At 42.3% G+C, this 19,657-nt stretch overlaps 1 protein-coding gene across 1 annotated transcript in view; it reads left to right on the top strand.

Moving 5' to 3' along the window:
- Nucleotides 1-5,162: 5,162 nt before the first annotated feature.
- The window catches only part of fbrsl1 (fibrosin-like 1), a 203,566-nt gene continuing 189,071 nt past the window's right edge, over nucleotides 5,163-19,657 (top strand). Inside the window, exons 1-3 of the mRNA XM_015047490.1 lie at nucleotides 5,163-5,318; nucleotides 6,588-6,689; nucleotides 12,491-12,526. Of these exons, the coding sequence (XP_014902976.1) occupies nucleotides 5,163-5,318; nucleotides 6,588-6,689; nucleotides 12,491-12,526 (294 nt within the window). The remainder of the gene's footprint in view (nucleotides 5,319-6,587; nucleotides 6,690-12,490; nucleotides 12,527-19,657) is intronic.

Below are 19,657 nucleotides of genomic sequence, written 5' to 3'. Positions count from 1 at the left end.
GCGCTAGCTGCCCTGTCAGCTTTACACGCCGCAGCGTTCTGTACAGCAGTGTGCAGGGGAGGACAAATGCCAAATGGCTTGTAGGTCACACCCTCTGATTTGTTTACACCAGACCTTCTTTGTACATATTGTTGCCTCTAATCTGCTGACTCCAGCCTCTGTTGTCATTACTCGGAGTAAAACACCGTCTTGCTGTGATTTTTCACAAGCTCATCTCGCAAATGCAATGCGGTCCAGAGCAGGGATGGGACTCTCTTAGTAGGATAAATTGCAACGAAAACAAGCCTGTTGCAATAAGCAATAAATCGATTAATGGGGCAATAAATTAAAATGAGCTCAAAGATTTAGTTTTTCTTGTCTCTCTATGAAAAAAATGGATGACCAAAGTCTTCAGTCTTGCTCCGTTTTTGAAGGACAGTTTGGTTTACAGAGAACTCAGAATCCATGTTAATTGTGGTTTCAGGTTTTTGTTTATGTTGGATATTTAAAATGTTCATTACAAATTAAAATTTATTTATATTTAAAGGGTGAACTTGCATTATGGTGCGATTTCCATTGCATAACTTGAAAATGGTCTCAAAACACCGATATTATTGTTTGTCATAATAACTTCTGGAACAACTTATTGCCCAGCAAAATGTGTTACTATGACAGGCCTAGATAAAAATTTTATGATTTTATCGATTACCAATTGAGTCAAAAAAAACAACAACTGTATAATATTATCTAATAGTGGTTTTTAAAATCCAGATTCTTTAAAAACTGAGACTTGATCTGTTTAGAGCTGCTTTTGAACCACATGAAACATGAACCAACATATTCGATGATGGTATTCATCAAAATGTAATATTTGTCATCGGTTTCTCAGTTGTTGACTGTATGATTTTATGACCTCTCATTCTTGTGTTTCTATGATGTAAAGCACTTTGAACCGCCTTGTTGCTGAAATGTGCTACACCAATAAACTTGATTGATTTACTTTTTACATCTAAATACAAATAACCTGCAAATGCCAAGTTCAGAGTCGAGCTTCGGAGGCGCATAGGTGGACATTTCAGACCTTGTTGCCAAACGTGCATCTCTTTCTCAGTGGTAATTTATTATAAGGCGAGCCCGATGAATAATGTATGATTAAAAGACTTAATGGATACACAGGGACCCATCAAAATAAAAGTAAAAATCCATTTGCTCTCCCTGCTGTAAATCCACCGGCCTGTCCTTGGGCTAATTTCCATCCGTGGCATTGGGGAGGGAGCCCGGCGTACGTCTCGAATTTGATTAAATAGGGAGTTGCTGTTTGTGCCGTTAATTCGTAGAGAAAAGAAACCTACGTGAGGGATCTCGTTGTGACACGCAGGTGAGCAACACACCCACAAACACAGAACTCTCCAGATGCATCCGCTCTTCGAAACGCTCAACTCTCCGGCTCCGTTCGTCTCCGTCCCCCTCACCCCCTCTTCCTCCAAGCAGCTGCCTCTTCTGCGCCTGAACAAAATGAAGGCAGATGAATCAATTTGGCCTGTGGCCCTAAAGTGCACTTGTCTGCGCCCCAGCTTGGGCGTGGGGGATAATGAGCCAATAGATTGAGCTGGTGCCGCAGCCCGGCACTAAGCACCAAGGTGTCTCCGCCTGCCACACCACTGGGCCGCCCTCACACACACACACACACATTGCTGACGCTTCCCTGAGCAGCAGCAGCAGCTTGTCGCCGGGTTAATAGAGGTGAGGGTCCTTTGCGCAGGACACTTTTCAGAACAAATTAGAGAAATGATCTGTATCCGTCATCTTCAGCTTCTTCCCGAATCCCTTTTTTTTTCCCCCTTCTCTTCCCCCTCCTTGTCCTGCGCCGGTGAAGCTCAAAGAGCAGCGTCTTAGCTTGAAAAAGAAGAAGAGCATCGAGGGAGCTAGACAGGAAGGAGCAGGTGGGAGGGCGAGGTCCAAGATCCTAAAGTAATGAGGATTGACACCGGGACAAGAAGGAGGCGCAGCTTCCCCTCAGTGCTAATGACAGGTGATGGCAGCCAAGGAGAGTTGAGGCAGAGTGAGAGAAGAAAGGGAGAGGAGTGAGGTCAGAACTAACAGGCTCTCTGATCCAAGGAGGAGGACGAGGGGAGACCACACAGGCCTTCTGATGCCCCCTCACTCCCTGCGCCCCCCACAAAGTGAAGGAGGAGGGAGGATCAAAGGAGCAGGACAACAAAGCTTCACCCTGTAGCCTTCAGCCAGCTCCCTGCTGACGAGCTGCGGATTGATTGACACCGCAAGGGCAGCGAAGGAAGAGAAGGGAGGGCCAGCCAAGCCGTTCTGATGTGAGCCGTCTCTGCCCGGTGTAGGCCGTACTTCACAGGGGGTCTCTGTAACTTAACCCAGGGTTAGAGTATTATAAATGTACAGACCTCAGCCAGCATTACTCAACTAGGGGGAAATTAAGATGCTGGAGGGTCCTTTGAAGATAATTAAAGAGCACAAAGCAGCGGCCTCCAGAGACAGACTGCAGACATGTTCAATACCGAGACTAATGGAGCTAATTTCTAGTACATTATTCATGTAAAACCCAAGCCTTTACTTAGCTGTGATTTTTTTTTCTCCCTTCTATTTAACATCTATAGACTTAAGTCGTACCCGTCATGTTCAACCCTCCTCAACACAAACACAATTACTCACATTCATTGCTTTAACCTGATTAACCTTGCCCGACTGCTTCTTAAGAATATCTCTGTTTAAAAGGAACGTTAAATAAAAATAAAAAAAACCCGAATCCCTAACTGCAAATTTCTTAAGCAGCTCATTAGTGAATGAAGCCTAACCAAAGACTTTCCACTGGGTCCAGGGTTATCCAGGGTTACAGTGAAACCTCTGAATGAGCATGAATGCCGTAGACATGTATTTTACTCTGTACATAAATGTGGAAGATGAACTTGGCTGGTATCCAAGCAGTCGTACTGCACAAGTCGTTGTGATTTTTCAATTCGAGAAAGAAGTTTCAACTTTTTTTCCTTAGCACTGTCGAAACAAATCTGTTGTCCGATGGCGAGTAAAAGAAAAAAAAAAATCCTATTAATTTACCTATTTTTACTTGCAAACTTTTAGACACCGATATAAGTTTCGCCAGCACTTTTAAAGATGGGGTGTACGGAGTGCCAATGCTGCCAAAATCTTTGGCCATTGTATTGGCTAATGGGCCAAGTGCAAAATTCTGCAGGATAAGTCATAATGTGATTCTGGGGGGAAAAAAAAACAAAAACAAAAAAAACTGAATGATTGCCTCAATTGTGGCAATTTATTTCAAACAGAAACAAGTTCATTATTATTATTATTATTATTATTATTATTATTATTATTATTATTGTTATTATTATTATTATTATTAAAGATTTTGGTCGCATTTTACCATTCAGTGTTATTGCTGCTGCTGCTGCTAGGAGGAATAAATAGAGATAGAAAGATTAGAGTGATGTTGGACCAACCAAATTTAATTTATGGTTTTCAAGACATAGGAATTTCATTAGAATTAATTAAATTTTTATTTCAAAGTTCTACTATTTACTTTTTTTAAATAGGGAATGATCACATCTCTCTCAAACATCAAACATCCTTTCATTTTATTAAATAGTAGTATGTAGCAAGATCTATATTGTCCTATCCCATTGATGTAAAAACGTAAATTTGTCTGGTGATGAACTGTGAGCTATCAATGAATCTAAACCTTGTGCCGACTCTTAATTTGAAGTGGGAAACGAGTTGCTTTGTTGACTGAATCAGATAATAAAGACTTGCTGACTGGCAATATTCAGTTTATAAAAGCACTTAATAAGCCCCCACTTCTTTTAAATAATTTGTGTGAGAACATTTTGGCTTGGCACTAGAAAAAAAACAAAAAAACAAAAAAAAAACAGACAAAATCCAAACCATTTGTAAGCCCTCGTGGAATTCCATGCTTGGCTAAGCCTTAGCCGCTAACAATGCTGACGTTAGAATCTGCTTCATTGCGATCAGCTCCAAATTAAAGGCCTATTTTACATCATAGACGTCTCCTCTGATGAGTAACTGTATTGTTAGACCCACACTAGAAGGAAGAAAGAAGAACCCGGGCCAATTAAGCACCTCCCCAGGCAGGAAGTTAGTCCCGACATAATCACAGGCAGTCAGGATTGCCAGTCTTTTGTCAGAGTTTACGAATTCCTTCCCAGATCAATTGCCATTCTGTTCCATTGAACTGCTGCTTGGGGAATGGTCCTTGCACGCCGCATCATTAACCTAGATGCCTAATTAGAAGCTTTGCTCTGATCAATTGCCAAATTGATTGCGGACGTGGTAATGTACCCCCAGGGCCCTGGAGAAGATGAAAACACTTTGGGTGCCTTCAGGAATTAGTCAGCAATACCGATGGTGGGTAAACAAAGTAATCAACAACAACACTTGACACCAACGTGACACCGACTGTACCTCGAAGCTCTGTCTCTGCTGATGTGCCTGCTTGCCTGCCTGCCTGCCTGCCAAGGAGGATTGCTCTCTTTGTGCTCCCTTTGAGAGGAGGAAATCAAAAGGGCCACCTTCTATTTTGAGATTCAAGAAGTGATTAGGCTGACAGCAAGTCTAGAGAAACTGAGAGAGGCTGAGGGAGACGCGGTTAGATGTGGAAGTCAAACCTGATTAGGCCCACCTGCCAGGTCTATCTTCCTTCCATCACTACTCCCTGATTGCTCGGTAGGAGCCCCTCCTTCCTTCATCTCCCCCTATTTAGCCCCTACACTATCACTATTGACCTCAGCGGACTGCCGATGCCCCTTGGCCAATCAGCATGCAGGCCTTGGCAGCAGCAGGGTAATTAAAAGTGAATTGTCTGCTTGGCATGTACGCTGGTGGGCACAAGGGTAGGCAAACACTTCCTCTCTCGGCTGCCCTGTCTTCCCCCTCTTTCCCAGCCAGGTGGTAGCGTACAGGACCTGTCAGATTAGCTGATGACCCTTTTAATTCTAGCCCAGCCGGGGGCCATAATTGATATTTACCAGGAAAGGTTAATTGTAGCAGTGATCTGCTTAAATTACAGTGGAGATCAGGAGACCGGGGCCAGACACCACACTTGCCACCGGGGGAGCTACTACACGCTCACTGCTAGTCAAATGGATTACACCCCACAGTCATCACTGTTGTACGCCAAGATGGAGAAGCAGAGAGAGGCATTTTCATTGGCCACTCCGCATCAGCGCCGGGTCCCCCTCGCCGAGTTCACCAACCTCCCATCTGGCTGGGAATTTGGAGACACGCCAACTGTGTGGCTTGACAGGCTGCAAGAAAGCAAAGCTTTTATTATAAGGGTAACACTGACGCGGGTCAGAGAACATGCGCTCACTTGTACGGTTAAGCTCAACAAAAACATTGTGTGTTTAACACAACATATAAATCAATCAATCAGATTTATATGTAATGCACATTATAGCAACAAGGCAGTTCAAAGTGCTTTACATCAGAAAAACACAAAAATCAGCAATTGGAACATTACATTTTGCAAAGTGCCGTCATTACAGATCAAAATGTGTAATGATTTGCACAGCGTTCTTTAAAAGTTGTGAAATAATTGAGACGGATGAAGGATAACAAACCCTAAACATGAAACCAGAGCTACAATTAACAGGTAAAGATCAGATCACGTGCTAGAATGTTCCAAAGTACAATTACATCTTACATCTTACAAATTACATCTTGGAGTAATTTACACCAAGATGTACTGTAGGTTGTAAAGCAAACCCTATTGTTTTTGTTACTAATGACTGGTTGAGTAACCCTTATAAAGGTGTACAATTATTTCCACCCATCCATCGTCTACAACCGTTTATCCTTGCAGGGTTGCAGTCATATGGTGAAAGCCAGGTTACACCCTGGACAGGCCACTAGTCCATCACAGTGCTATTCAACTATTTAATTGTTGATCGTTGACAGTAGTGAAGTAGTGATTAAATAACAGCATGTGGGAGTCTTGGTTCCTTTGGTCTGTGGATCTGTAATGGTCGCTGTGTTTCAGGTGTTGAGCTGGTAACACACAAGTGAAATGTTTCTTTGTTCTTTATTTTTTCTTACTCCTTTTACATCGAAAAAAATGAACTTTCCATTTTACAGCCAATAATTTAAAAAAACACACTTTGAAGTAGTGTTATTAGTGAACATGAAAGAAAAAAACAGCAATGTGAAGACCAAGGAACACAACAGACGGCTCAGAGAGAAAGTGGAGGAAACATTTAAAGCAAAAGGGAAAGTTTCTCAAGTGCTGTACTTGTGTTTGTGACAGTATGATTCCTGTATCATGCAGTCACAGTCACAGAATCACCTAAAAAAATAGGTATTCAGTAGTTCTTCTTGTCACTTTTATCATTGTCGCAACACTACCACAAAATATTGATTAAAAATTCACATCGCCCAACCGTTCACTAAAGTTTGTGGCATTTAAGTGACATTTGAAATGATTTAACAAATATGGATGTTTTTTTGGAAGGTCATCTAAATGGTACATTCCACTTGTGTACATGTTTGTTTATGTGTGATTATCGACATAGTTTTTTCAGACTTCTTTCCTCGCGTGTCTTTGGCAGATCAAACCTTTGGCGCCGCGTCCGGTCAAGCTCAGAGAGGACGAGACTTTCCAAGAATTTAGTCGGCCGCACAGGAGCAACTCCAAGGAGCAGCTCAGCGAGGTGAGTCCCCGAACAAGAACCTTCCCTTTTCCCCCAGACCTCCCACTGAGAGCTGCAGTTTTCATTTCCGCAGACTAAACCCAGAAACCCGTAAAATGAGAATTTGGACAGAGGATGGCAGCACTGAATGTGCACTGAGGCTGAAATCAGAGGGCAGGTGGTGTGGTGCTCTCACCTCGTACAGCTCCGGTGCTGTACGAGGAAACCGGCATACAGGAAATGATTAAGGTGGTTACACAGCAACGGCGAATTGGCCTCATGGTTAAACGTAGAGATGACTTAACATAAATCAGCCTGGTGTGAGCTGACCCCCAGTAACCCCAGGATGGGAACGAGTTAAAGAAACGCTCCAATTATCGCCTCACCGACATCCATATGCAAGCCCATTTAGTCGGAGGAGTAGGTGGCAAATCAGAGCGGAAGCCAGGCATCGCCGCAGCGTAAGGAATAAAATAATGCAATTTAGAAGAAGGGAAAGTAATGAGAATTTATGCAAAATCCCGAGCGTCTCATTTTAAAGAATGTAGAAATATGATTCTTAACTAATGCCTGTCAAGCAGGAGCCTCCCAAACCTAACCAATCCTGATTGTTCATTTAGCCAAAGAAAGCCTGCAGAGAAGGGCGGGACAAACATGGAGATTTTTTATTTTTTTTTTTTCCTGGAGAGGAGAGAAATGATGGAAACAACAACAACAACAAAAAATACAAACTCATTAGGTTCATTGTTTTAAGCTAGTCAGCATTTTAGCTTGGATACAAAGAAGTGCCTTAAAAAGATTTTTTTTTTTAATCAACCAGTTTTCATTCTTTTTCTTTTCTTTACTGTGCTTCTCAGCTCCTTATGCACAATACCCCCCACCTCACCCCCATCCCCTTCCCTCCACCCCCCCCCCCCCTTTGCTTTTTCTCCCAAATTTTTATAAAAGGGTGTCTCTTAATGAAAAAGTCAGGAGGAAGAGGCGGGCTTGTCAGATAAAAGACCGGCGCTTGTTGACAGCTCTGACAGGGATATACGACAAGCACCGAGAGGGAGGGGGAGCGAATGGAAAGGAGGTAGGGGTGACGGGAGCGGCGGTTGTTGTGGTGATGGTTGTGGGTTGGACGGGGGGTGAGGGGGGAGACGGAGGGGAGGAGTTTGGGGGATTCACTGCTGAAAATTGCATGCTGTAATCGCCGCACATCTTACGGTGTTACGATGTGGCACGTCTCTCTAATATGTTGCCAAATAAACGGTGGCCAGACGCTGAGTGTTGTAGCCATGGCATATCCATCCATCCATCCATCCATCCATCCATCCATCCATCCATCCATCCATCCATCCATCCATCCATCCATCCCTCTCTCCCTGTCGTTAATGTTTCTCCTCCCTCTGTCCTGCTTCTCTTGCCTTCTTCCTGTCTGCACTCTAGTTCAGGCCTGGCAACATTCCTCACTGCCACATTGTCCCCATCTCTTATAAATATATATATACATATAAATATATGTATTTTTTTACGTATCTTTTTACAGCTCTGTGAAATCTCAACGAGCGCATTGAAAGTGCTGCTAATTTTCATAAAACGTGCTCCACCACATCAAAGTGGCTCCCCGGCATTAAGAGCTCTCGATTAATGATGCTGCGTCGGCGACGGGTAAAACGAATTTCTCTTGTCTTGCCGGCAAAGGAAAGAGAGACAAATGGCACGCCCGCCTATTTGCCTGTAGAAAAAAAAAGAAAAAAAAAAGTCATGCATCAATTTGGTAGAAGAGGGGGTGGGAAGTAAAGTTAAAAAAAAAGGCAGGGGGATGTTGTTTGTTCATTGCCATGGTGGGGGTCTTTATCTGCTTATTTTGACTAGGTAATTGTGCCTGCAGTGCAGCGGAGCTTCACCACTGAGCCGCAGAAGGATTAGGGAAATGTGAGGTGGCTTCCTCCGCATGTGTGTCGCGCAGAGTACAGAGTGGTTCCTTCATGTACGCCTACCCTCACACACACACACACACACTCACACGCGCGCGCACACACACACACAACCTCATCGTTCTACCGCTGAGGGCAGACGTACAGTCTCTCCCCCGCCCCCCCATCGTGGTTCTAGAAGTTGAGTTGAGTTTATTCATATGGCATATTTACAGCAACAAGGCAATTCGAAGTCCTTTACATGATAACAACATAAAGCAAGAAACGAGCAATAAACATCACATTTTCTCACCAATCACCAAGCAAATACACATCAAATATGTTGATCAGTGTTTGATTTACTGCTAATCAAAGGTAACTCTAAGCAGGTGGGTGTTTTAGCCTTGATTTAAAGGAACTCAGTGTTTCAACTGTTTTGCAGTTTTCTGGAAGTTTGTTTCAAATTAAAGGACCACATCATCTGAATGCTGCTTCTCCCTATTTGGACATCAGTGGAATGGAAAGTTGATGCAACAGCAGCAGATCTTTAAAGTATTTTGTTGCTAAGCTGTTCAGTGATTTATAAACTAACAAAAGTACTTAAGTCTATTCTCTGAGCAACTAAATATACAGTTTCTCTAGGTCTTGCTGAGGCAAGAGTCCTTTAAACCTGGAAATGTTCTTCAGGAGATAAAAGCCCGACTTTGTAACCATCTTTATGTGTTTCTGAAGGTTCAGGTCTGATTCTATCGCTACACCCAGATTTCAGACCTGATCTCTCGTTGCTAGCTGTAACGGTGAAGCTGCGTTCTGACTCTAGATCGTTCCTCTTCAGGTCCGAAGACAACAACTTCAGTTTTGTTTCCGTTCAGCCGGAGAAAGTCGTGGCACATCCACACATTGATTTGTTCTGATTGGCTTTCCCCCGGCAGTGGCAGAAATCATCTTCTGGTTTAAAAGAAGACGGACTGGGCACTCCCCTCCCATTGCCATGTTTTTCTTTCTTTCTTTATTGTCAAGAGAGTGGAGGAGAAGAGGGTGGGGGGGCATAGAAATAGGGAGAGGATTAGGGGCTGGATTTAGCAACACTTTTGTTCTCCAAGGCTGTTTAGTTAACCCTTAAATGTTGCCAGCATCCGCCCCACCCCTCTCGCCATTAGCCGTCGCAACCACCGCGCATACACACACTCTTGGTCTGCCACCGTCCCCTGCCCCTTCCCCCCTCTCTCCTGGGCAGGTTCTAAATCCTTTTGAAGTCCTAAGCGCTGCAGAAATCCATTGAGAGCCATGTATAATGGCTTTTAAAGAGAGAGTGTTTAGCTGTATGCCGACCCTATGGCTTATGAACCGCTGGCGTTTTAATGGATCCCCCCCTTTTTCCCTCCTCTATTTTATTTTTTTTCCCCTCCTTCACCAGCACTAAATCCAATGGATTGTCCCTCATTATCATTTAAATAAGCCTCTCTTTCTGCTCGGAATGCTCCAAGTTGAATGAACTCTACATAGTCGGGCTAATTCCAAACGGCTCCGGCTTCCCTCCACCTATGCGCATATGCTCTCGCGCAAACGCGAGAATATAGACTCGAGCTGACGAAACGGCATGCATCCCTAGAAATAAGAGCACACTCTGCCTTCCTTTTTGGTCTTTTTTTGTATTTACAGATTTTATTTTATTTTTTTTGCCTTCTGTGCAGTGTTGCCTGCTCTCTCCTCTCTCGCTGTGGCAGCGAGGGGTGCAGAGAGGTTCAGGAGAGAGGGAATAGCCTTTTGATTCCCACAGGGCCTGCTTTCCGGTTCGCGGCAGGACTCCTTGGTAATCGGCGCCACAGGAGCTGTCCTGCGAATCAGAGGGGCACACAGGCGTTGATGAGGGGCTGATGCCTAGAGCAGGTGTAGGTGAATAGTTGAGGGGCACTGGGAGAGTGCAGAACAAGGGAGGCAGGGGCAGCGGAGGTGTGCGTGCGTGCGTGTGTGTGTGTGTGTGGTGGGGGAGGTCATTTTGGATTGAAGGTGGACCTATGGATGAAATTGCTCTAGCAGAAAAGTTCCCTCCAGAGACCAGGGGGGAGAAATTGCCAATCTAGACGGAGGAATAAAAGCAGTGAAAAGTGGAAGTGGAGGAAGGGATTTGGAGATTGGTATTCGTGCTGCGCTGTGACACACAGAGAGCCAGAGAACAGAACAAAAGCTGGCTTTTTTTCTCCCCTTGTCCTCTTCCTGCTTTGCTTAGCATTTTGGGGGAACTACGTTTAAAAACAATTTGCAGACTTAGTTTGACGGTGTTCCAAAACCCTTCCATAAATGCATAAAGAGATCGTCATGCTTGATACAATAAGCGCTTTAGGAATCTAATATGATTTGGCTTGGGTAAAGGCAGCACAGATTGAAATAATAATAATGATAAAAAGATTAGATAAAAATAATGACATCAGGTAAATTGCATTAAAGTTCTATTTACATAAGTATTACAAGTCTTGCATTAATGAGCATTATAAAAAAAAGCTGTTCTCAAAAAATGTTACAAGTTTAGAAGATTAGCTTTCCTTTGCAAACACGCACATTAATTCAGTTCAAATTCAATTCAAAAGAATACTGTATTAATCCCAAAAAGTGAAATTAAACACCGTTGCAATTCATGCCATACAAGCATCTTCAAAGACTTGTGGTGGAAGGTGATGCAGTAGCAGTCAGTCGCTGTCGCTGTTTGACTCATGATCCTCATGACATGTCAACGGCTCAATGTCCGAACAGCAGAGACGATGATTCACAGCAAAATGTCCCGGGTGACGCCATCAGTTGCTGGCAGTGCTGCTAGTCCACCTCATTTGCTTTTGCCACGCCTCTTTAACTCTCCGTCTGGTCTTATGGTTAAAAAGTCAGGCAGAGAGCCGCTGAAGTTGGAGATGTGGTCTTTGCTCATTGTGATCGATGGAAGAGATGACTTGAACTTCCTCCTCTCTCTGCTCTTTTTGTCCTGATAAATCCATGAAACCTCTTTTTTTTTTAAACTCCTCTCAGGTTTGGGGTCATAGTTCAGGGATTATTCGAGCTTTGGAGGAGCTAATGATCTGCTCCCAATTGTAAAATCAACACCTTGCTGCAATATAAACCAATGACAAAATGGATCTGGTAGTTAATCATAACCGTTGCATATTTTATTAGTGATTAGCACAGTCCGAGCCGTTAGCATAGTCTTAGAAATTTCCAAAAGCTGTCAGTTTTCCAAAATTATTCAACCTCTGTTAGCCAACAGAGATTGAAAACAGGGCTACTTTGTTGTCCTTTGATGAAACTTGTCACTTAAGCAATAGAAAATAAAAATTGTTTTCTTTTTGTAGTTTATTTCATCTCAATGCTTCTTCTGGCTTAATTTTTAAACACCTGAGTCTTACCTTAGTCAAACCATCCACATCGAAGAGTGTTGCTGTCACCATGACCCATTAGCTCTTGGTATGGGGCGTTCACTGACCGACTGGATCATTGGGCTTCAACTGGCATTCATTTCTGGTCTAATGGTTAGTGTCTCATTAAATCACTACTGTTTAACCTCTGGTGGTGGAAAAGCCACAGTGTTTGAATTTATAAAATGCTAATTTTGCTGGATATGTTTTAGCTTGGTCGCCGAGCCCCAGAAATGAGCAAATGTAGCTGGTTTTCTGATTTGAAAGTAAATCCTTCTCAGTCAGGTGTGACATCATCCCCACAATCCCTGAGAGACTGAGTGGCAGGTTTCCCCTGGATCTCCTCCTCCGTCCAGGCAGGAGGAAAAAGGAGTGATGTGTGCAGGTGTCGGGTACATGACAGGGCGGGCGAAAGGTTAACGTGAATATTGATATTAAAGCGACATTGCTTCATCATGTCTGTGTGAGCGAGTGAATCGCTCCTCAAAGGTCATCCTTGTTCTCCTCTCTCTCCCCACAGAGCTCCGCTCACTCTCTGTCGGGCCGCGGCTACTCGGTAAGTGACATTTTCATGCTTCATGGCTTTACGGCTGAATTACAATCTCCAACGACTCGCTTTATGGCCCCGGCGCTCGACATTTTAATTATGTTAAATAGAGTAATGGAGAAATCATGATATTAGGAACATTAATTCTGGCTGACTGAATGATTAAATTGTGGGAAGGTGTCCTGCACTACCTTGACGAAAAGGGCCCCGCTTTATTGGCATTGATCGGCGCCATTCGCCAGCAGTGCAATTTGGCACCGAGTTTCATATTTTCCTGCGGTAACAGTCAGTGGGGCATCTTAATGTTCGTTATGATATAAATCCTGCTTTCCTTAAATAAGGCAAGGTGTGGGATGGCAGCTACATCTAGTTTTTATTCTTCAACAAAATTTGGATTCGAAGTTTCTAATGATTCATGAAAAACGAGTGCATGCGATGGGTTTTCTTATAAAACACGATGTTGAAGGATTGCCTCTGTGTTTGGGTTTGTCTTACTGGTCACAGTCAAATGTTTCAGATCAACAAAACTGTTTTAATATCAAACATAACCTGAGTAAATAAAAATTTTATAGTTTTCAATTCAAAGCTAAATTTTTTTTAGAATTAAACAACAACTATCCAACCCAACCTGCCCTCTAACCTATGAACTCATCCTGGGCATTATCTAGAGTAACGTAGCTCATAATACAGCACCTTTTGACCTTTTGCACGGGAGCTGCAATGGAAATTTCGTTGAATTCTGTTCAGTGACAATAAATGCTATCTATCTATCTATCTATCTATCTATCTATCTATCTATCTATCTATCTATCTATCTATCTATCTATCTCTTTCAGATTTATGTCGGTTTTTTTTGGCCATTTATCGGTAGACTTGCTAGTTCTTGACTAGGCCACTTCAAAACTTTTACATTTTTTGTTTTTTGAGGGACCTGGTGGTGACCTGCTACCTAATCCAAGTCAGCTTTGACTTAAGGTCACACACTGATTGCTCTGTCTTGACCTTTAAGATTTTCTGGGTGAGAGCAGAACTTGTCCAGGTTCTGAAACAGCATTGCAGCCCGTATCTTACTTATTGTTGAATCATCAACACCGACTTTGACTCAAACAAGTGAGGCATGCAGTGTTTTTTCATTTTCTTGCCTCCTAGATAAGTTGGAAATGCTCTCTTGGAGTAATTCTGGTAGACCAGTCACTCTCAAGGTTCATCACTGTTCTACGTTTAGCTCCATTTGCAGATATTTTGTTTCATTAGATTTTGTAATCTAATGAAAGGGCAGTGCCTCCCATGTTTGCTGCCTCAGGCACCTGTCTGCCCACATCTTATGTTTTTTTGTTTTTTTTGTTTTTGGACGGACTGTACGGAAACGTCAGTTTCCTCCCAGAGGGACTAATAAAGGTATTATATTCTGAATGTCCTTAAATAGAAGAATCACTCGTTGTTTTTTAACTTCATGTTGCTGGACAGATGCTGTTAAGGTACTTTTTTTTATTGTACTGGTATGGTAGCGATCAGGCCCAGTCAGGATCCTGCTTTGCTCCTCTGACTAATCGTATTTTGACAGGACCAGGTTGGCTGGTAGAGCATAGGATTTGGATTTGTTTCTCCTTCATAAGAGGAAATTGTCATTTGAAAACATCTTGTATTTACTCAGGCTATCTTTGTTGATTTGACGATCTGAACAATTTAATATAACAACAAATTTGTAAATGGGCAAATGTTTTAGGGTTCATTTCTATAGTTAACCTAAAAAAGGAGTTGCTTTGTTTTTATCGTTTGTCAAATCTTTTCGCCTTCCTATTTTTATCCCGTTTAAGCATTTGTTTTCCTCCCCCTTTGCATTGACAAAGTAAAGCGCTACCCTGCGCTCCACTGTTTGTTGCCATGATGTGTCAAGTCTCGGAATAATGAAGACAGCGCTTGTCCTTTACATTCTTTGCTAAAAAGGGAGCTCATAAGAGGGACTTTATTTAAAACATGCTCCTTATTTGCAAATGAGCGGCATATGGTGCGGGTTATTGTAGCTCGGAAGCAATCACCCAAACAAACAAAGCAGCTATAAATGGTTTGTCATCCTTAATCTGCCTCAAAGGGCTACTGTTAAAGCGCCGAACAAAGCAAACTTCAAAAAACATTGATCTCTGTGGAATCGGGGGGGAGGGAGTTTTTTTTTTTCTTTTCTTTTCTTTTTTTTATGTTGTTTTAATAGAACATGTCACATTCCTGCTCCCCGGCATCAGCACACTCACAGAAGGATGAAAACAAATAAGACCTCCAAAAAAAGCTGGCAGAGCCCTTTGGCTCGAACTGTCAGTTTAAGTCGGCAGGGAACGAGGCCTTCTCTTTATCTGAAAGGCGAAGGGGAGGGATTCGGAGCGAGAGAGGTGCAGTTTAGCTTGGAGGTAGTGGAGTGGGAGGAGGAGACTGAGGTGGGGGGGGGAGGAATTGTGCAAGCAAAGCAAAGTCTAGTAACGAGGCCAGGAAGTTTCATGTTGTCTGGCTCCCCCTCGCCGGCTATCTGATGGTGCTATCTGCAGTGTTTGTAGCCTCCAGGCACCTCCTGGGTACTGAGCTCTGACACTCAATCTGCTCGGCTGCAGGGTCCGCTTGATTTCTGGGGGCTGCTTATCTGCAAGTGCTCCGGGCTTTACAGTATGATGGTTTTGAAGGAGGGCTCAGGGTGCTGGGTCAGAGGAGCTACAGGGATCTGCAGGGCAGAGGCTGAAAGGCTGGAGGAGGAGGAGGAGAGTGAAGAAGAAAAACACAGGGGTAGGAGAGAGAACAGAACGTTGGAAAAGAATCAAGAATGCTGTGCGTCTAAGTGGAGTGTCAACAAGACAGACCACCAGTAGCATTGATGAGTAATCTCATAAGTGACTTTTTAAACTGATCAAGGTCTAATGATTTACCTCCCCGCAAATAAAAACTAATCAGTCATGTGTGTGTGTGGAGACTGTTTAACTGACCCGAACCAGTAAGAGAAGATTAAATATGTCTGATATGACGCAACATCTCAGTTCAAGATTGACAATCTGGCAAAATAAATTCATGATTTTCTTAATTATTTTTAACACAATTTCTCTTTAATAAAATATGACTATAAAAGAAAAACATATTTTACATATTTGTAAAAATCACAATCACTTCTGCCTTCTCCCAGTTCTCCCAGTACTAACCGCAAAAATACGCCACTCAGTCAGAAACAACCAATCAGAGCCAGGAGGAAGGTCTTAACGCCATCAATCACTCTCATGTGCAAGATGCTCACACCTCCCCTCTTGTTCTCTGCTACGTTCACCACAACATAGCCTGTTACAAATGCTAAGGCTAGTTAGCATAGTCAGTGATGATGGTGGCTTTCCTGGAACGGTGGGTTGTCTGTCTGCCATTAGCACATGTAGCAGCACGTACACAGGGATGATTAACGTTCAACCAGGAGCTTTTAACGTCCAAAGCTCCTGGTTGTTTTTGACCAGGAGGAGTACATTCTTCAGACTGGAGGAGGTGATAGATTATCTGTCTCATATTATACCCTCATGACATGGTGATAGTTTTAGCAGTTATGGTAAAAACATGTTTTTATTAAACTGACATACTGCAGCTGTACTGTTGAAGAAAGTTTCTGAAATGCAATTTTATTTTAAAAGGTTGTGAATATCATTTTCACGTAAAGTGCACTCTTGCGGTATAATAAGTTTGAAATTTTCCAATAGTCATTACACGGTGCAAATTTATCAGTGATCTTTTTAATTTCTACATTAATTGTTTTATAATCCCTATGCTACTGGGGGTAGTTATAGCAACAGTATTATTATTATTATTTTTTATTATTATTATTTTAGTCCTCTCTCACCAATGTAGCTCCTGCTACATTATATTTGTCAGGCAGTAATTACAGTCTGGGCACACAGTGCACCCAGCATTCAAACTGTTGGTTGAAATCGCTGACATTTGTTGCTGTTGGGTTTGGGCCCAGTGCAGAATGTTCTGGGATTCAGAACACACCATCATGTCATAATGGACCATTCAAAAATCTACCTCTTAACCATTTCCATTATGTCTGTTGCCTTGGTTATTTATTTTCAAATAAATTAGAGGATAATAAAATATTTAAAGCAATGCCATAATATAGAGTTAGACGCTCTGTCATGTTGAAGATATTTTGGCAGGAGTGTCGTTAGTAGGTAGAAATTATTTTAATTTCCATAACTGGCAATGAGAAAATAAGTTTCCATATATACATTTACAAGATTAAAAAATTGTCTTTTGGAACACACCAATTTTACATTGAGTGGTTCCTCTGTATGAACCAAATAGAAATACTGAAATGCAGTGTGGTAATTATTAAAATCAGTTTTAGTTTAATCCTTACCACTTAAAAAAATTATTTGCTAGCTGAAGGAAATGGAGAAAAATGTACCTGGTGTGTTGCAGTAACAAGGCTTTGAATGTCTCTTACAGGCCACCGTACAGTCTCTCTGCTTGGCAGAGTTCATGCTTCCCTGTTGTTCTGCCTTGCCGAGCTTCAGTGTTTCAGTCAGTCTGAGTTTGTTGTGGTAATGCTAACCACTTTGTGCTAATCTGCAGCGTAAGACACTAAAGACAGGTTTAAAATCTACATTTTCTCTCATTTAGTCGATTTTTCAAAAATGATTTTAAAACTCTGTTTTCTAGCAACTGCTCTCTCTGTCACTCACACACAGCATCATTTTTATTCTCTGCTTGTACCATGAATAATTAATGACCACTCTTATTTTTATGGTTTTACAAGGGAAGTTAGAATTAAATAAAACGAATATCGGCAAGTCAATCAAAGACCAGAGGTGGGCATTTGGTGGATATAATAAATATCTCATAATTTAAGATGCAATGTAAGCTTTGGTTCTTTTCTGTCACAGTAAAAGCAACTTTTCTCAATAGTAATGTCTGAACTATATCAGGTTGTCATAACGTGGCATTCGTGCTTCTGTGTCATCACTAGACGTTTGGTGACATTTAGCTAAGTGACTGAAGACGGATGAGAATTAGAAGTAATCTTTGGAGCACCGAGTGACGGCAGATAAGCTACGCTTCGACTTATCCTTACTGTCTCAATCACTGTGGAGAACTGGATAGGGAATTGTTTCACGAACCAATTCTCTCAGCGCTTTGGGCGGCTTCATTATAACCTTAGCAGTGGGGAACTATGTGGGCATTGTTTCCTTTGCTTTCCACCTGCTTGTTGTTCAAGAAGAGATGTGCAAAGGTTCCAGGCAATTTATCAAACTCTCTGGGGCTTCAAGATTAAGAACCCCAACATCTCCCTCTGCACCTGGGAGATAGGTGCTGCAGGAGATGCAGAAAATGTCACAAAATTTCTTTACAACGATCTGGCCATCCTGTTGCTTCCTGTGGGCTGGGCAGATTGTACCTCGTAGGTTGAAGAGGGGGTTAGGGGGGCAGATGGGTTTGGTGGGGTGGCATTTCAGCTGAGCTTAAAAGACAACACACCACTCTTTCCCTTCAGATGAAGTGATTAAGCTCAAGTCTCCAACCCCCAATCTTTTGAAACCACCCAAGGCCAAGAAGCGGCGCTTGTTTTCACGCACAATAAAAGCACAGAGCTTTGTCTGTGACAGTATAATCTGACTAGTCTGTTTTGGGAAGCTTTATCTCCACGGTGTCAGGGAGTAAAAAAAGTGCTTTTGGTTGAGCACCGAAGCTCAGGCTCTCAGACGCCCGTTTGGCTTGTCATAATCACGTTTAACGCTAAATGAGTCTACTCTCTAAACAGAGCTATCTCAGAGTCATGTGTACATCCTTAAACAGTTTTGTTTAGGCTGATTTGGATCCTACGACCCCTCTTTGTTGTGGAGAAAAAGACACTTAGCTCCCTGCCAGATGAGGCTTTTTCTAAAGATCTCAATCAAATACTGGATTATGTCAATTATTATTATCTAATAAAACTTTGACGCTCCATTGCACAAAGCAACAGTGATTCATTGGATTAAATGTTACATCCAGTGAACATAAGACGATTGAATACAACTTATATTTTGCACAGTATCGTTTTTGTAGCAATACTTTTATGTGTTTCTAGTTTCTTTTTGAGCAGTCACTGAAGTTTAACTTTCTCATTGTTCTTTGTGTCAGAAATGGAGACAGACGCTGTGTTTCTATTGACCATATGATTGCGCAATTTGACATTTCGAAAAGACATTCATTTTCCGTTTCGGAAAATTGCAGTGTTTCCACTGCGCGAGGATGAGGTGTTATTTATTTTTTTCTTGGCTGAATCAAAATTAGCTTAAACTGAGATGGAAGTACTTTTTTGTGCATTATGCGAGTCACATAATCAACAACTGGATGTAACCAGTGGTGCAAACCACGAAGAAGAAGGTGGCAGGAAGTAGTTGGATATTTTTTAATGGCTTATCGCATGAACAAACTTATTCACGTGTGATTTTTGTTTCGGTTCACAACCACATTAGCGGAATGCTGACAGTGTTTTGTGCACATTTGTAACGGCAACGCAGTTACTGAAATAGACTGGTAACAGAATCCAACAATTTTCATCTGGATCATCAACCTGTGCTTGTTAGGGAGCATTTTTGCTTTGGAAACCTCAGAGCCAAGACAAGGATTGTCATTCTCTAAGGAATTAGTACATGGACCACTGTTTCAGTTTTGCTAGCTACGCTAATCCTGCTAAAAGCAGATTAAAATGTTAACTCTGTGATCATTTTTTTCATATATTTGTTAAACTCTGTTTTTCTATAACCGTTCTCTCAGACATGATGTTGCCTCTGCTCCCAACATAAATATTTAAGAATCGCTTGCAGCAGAAAGGCGAAAAAAAAATCAAATGGAGAATGACAGTCGGCCACAAAACTTTTATCGATGCATCGCTGCTCAGTGTCTCTCTGTCTTTTTCCCATCTGACATCTTTTTTTCCCGCATGCCTCTTCCAGTTTTTTCTCACTCTGCTTAATTTCCAGAGACATGCAGGTGTCTCTATACTACTGACTTTTCACAGGGTGAAAATTAGAGATGGAAACCAGGAGCCCAGCAGGAGTCAGCTGGGGCCCCAACATTGTCCTGGCCTTTGGGTGAGGCACTTCTTGTCAGGGGCCTCTCTAAGAGGGCTGCAGCTGTAAAAGA

Source organism: Poecilia latipinna, unplaced genomic scaffold, assembly GCF_001443285.1.
Source record: "Poecilia latipinna isolate Pla-1442-1.1 unplaced genomic scaffold, P_latipinna-1.0 Scaffold829, whole genome shotgun sequence".
In the NCBI taxonomy this organism is placed as follows: Eukaryota; Metazoa; Chordata; class Actinopteri; order Cyprinodontiformes; family Poeciliidae; genus Poecilia; species Poecilia latipinna.
The sequence above is the reverse complement of the archived record's forward strand: the minus strand, read 5'-3'. Positions and strand labels throughout refer to the sequence as shown.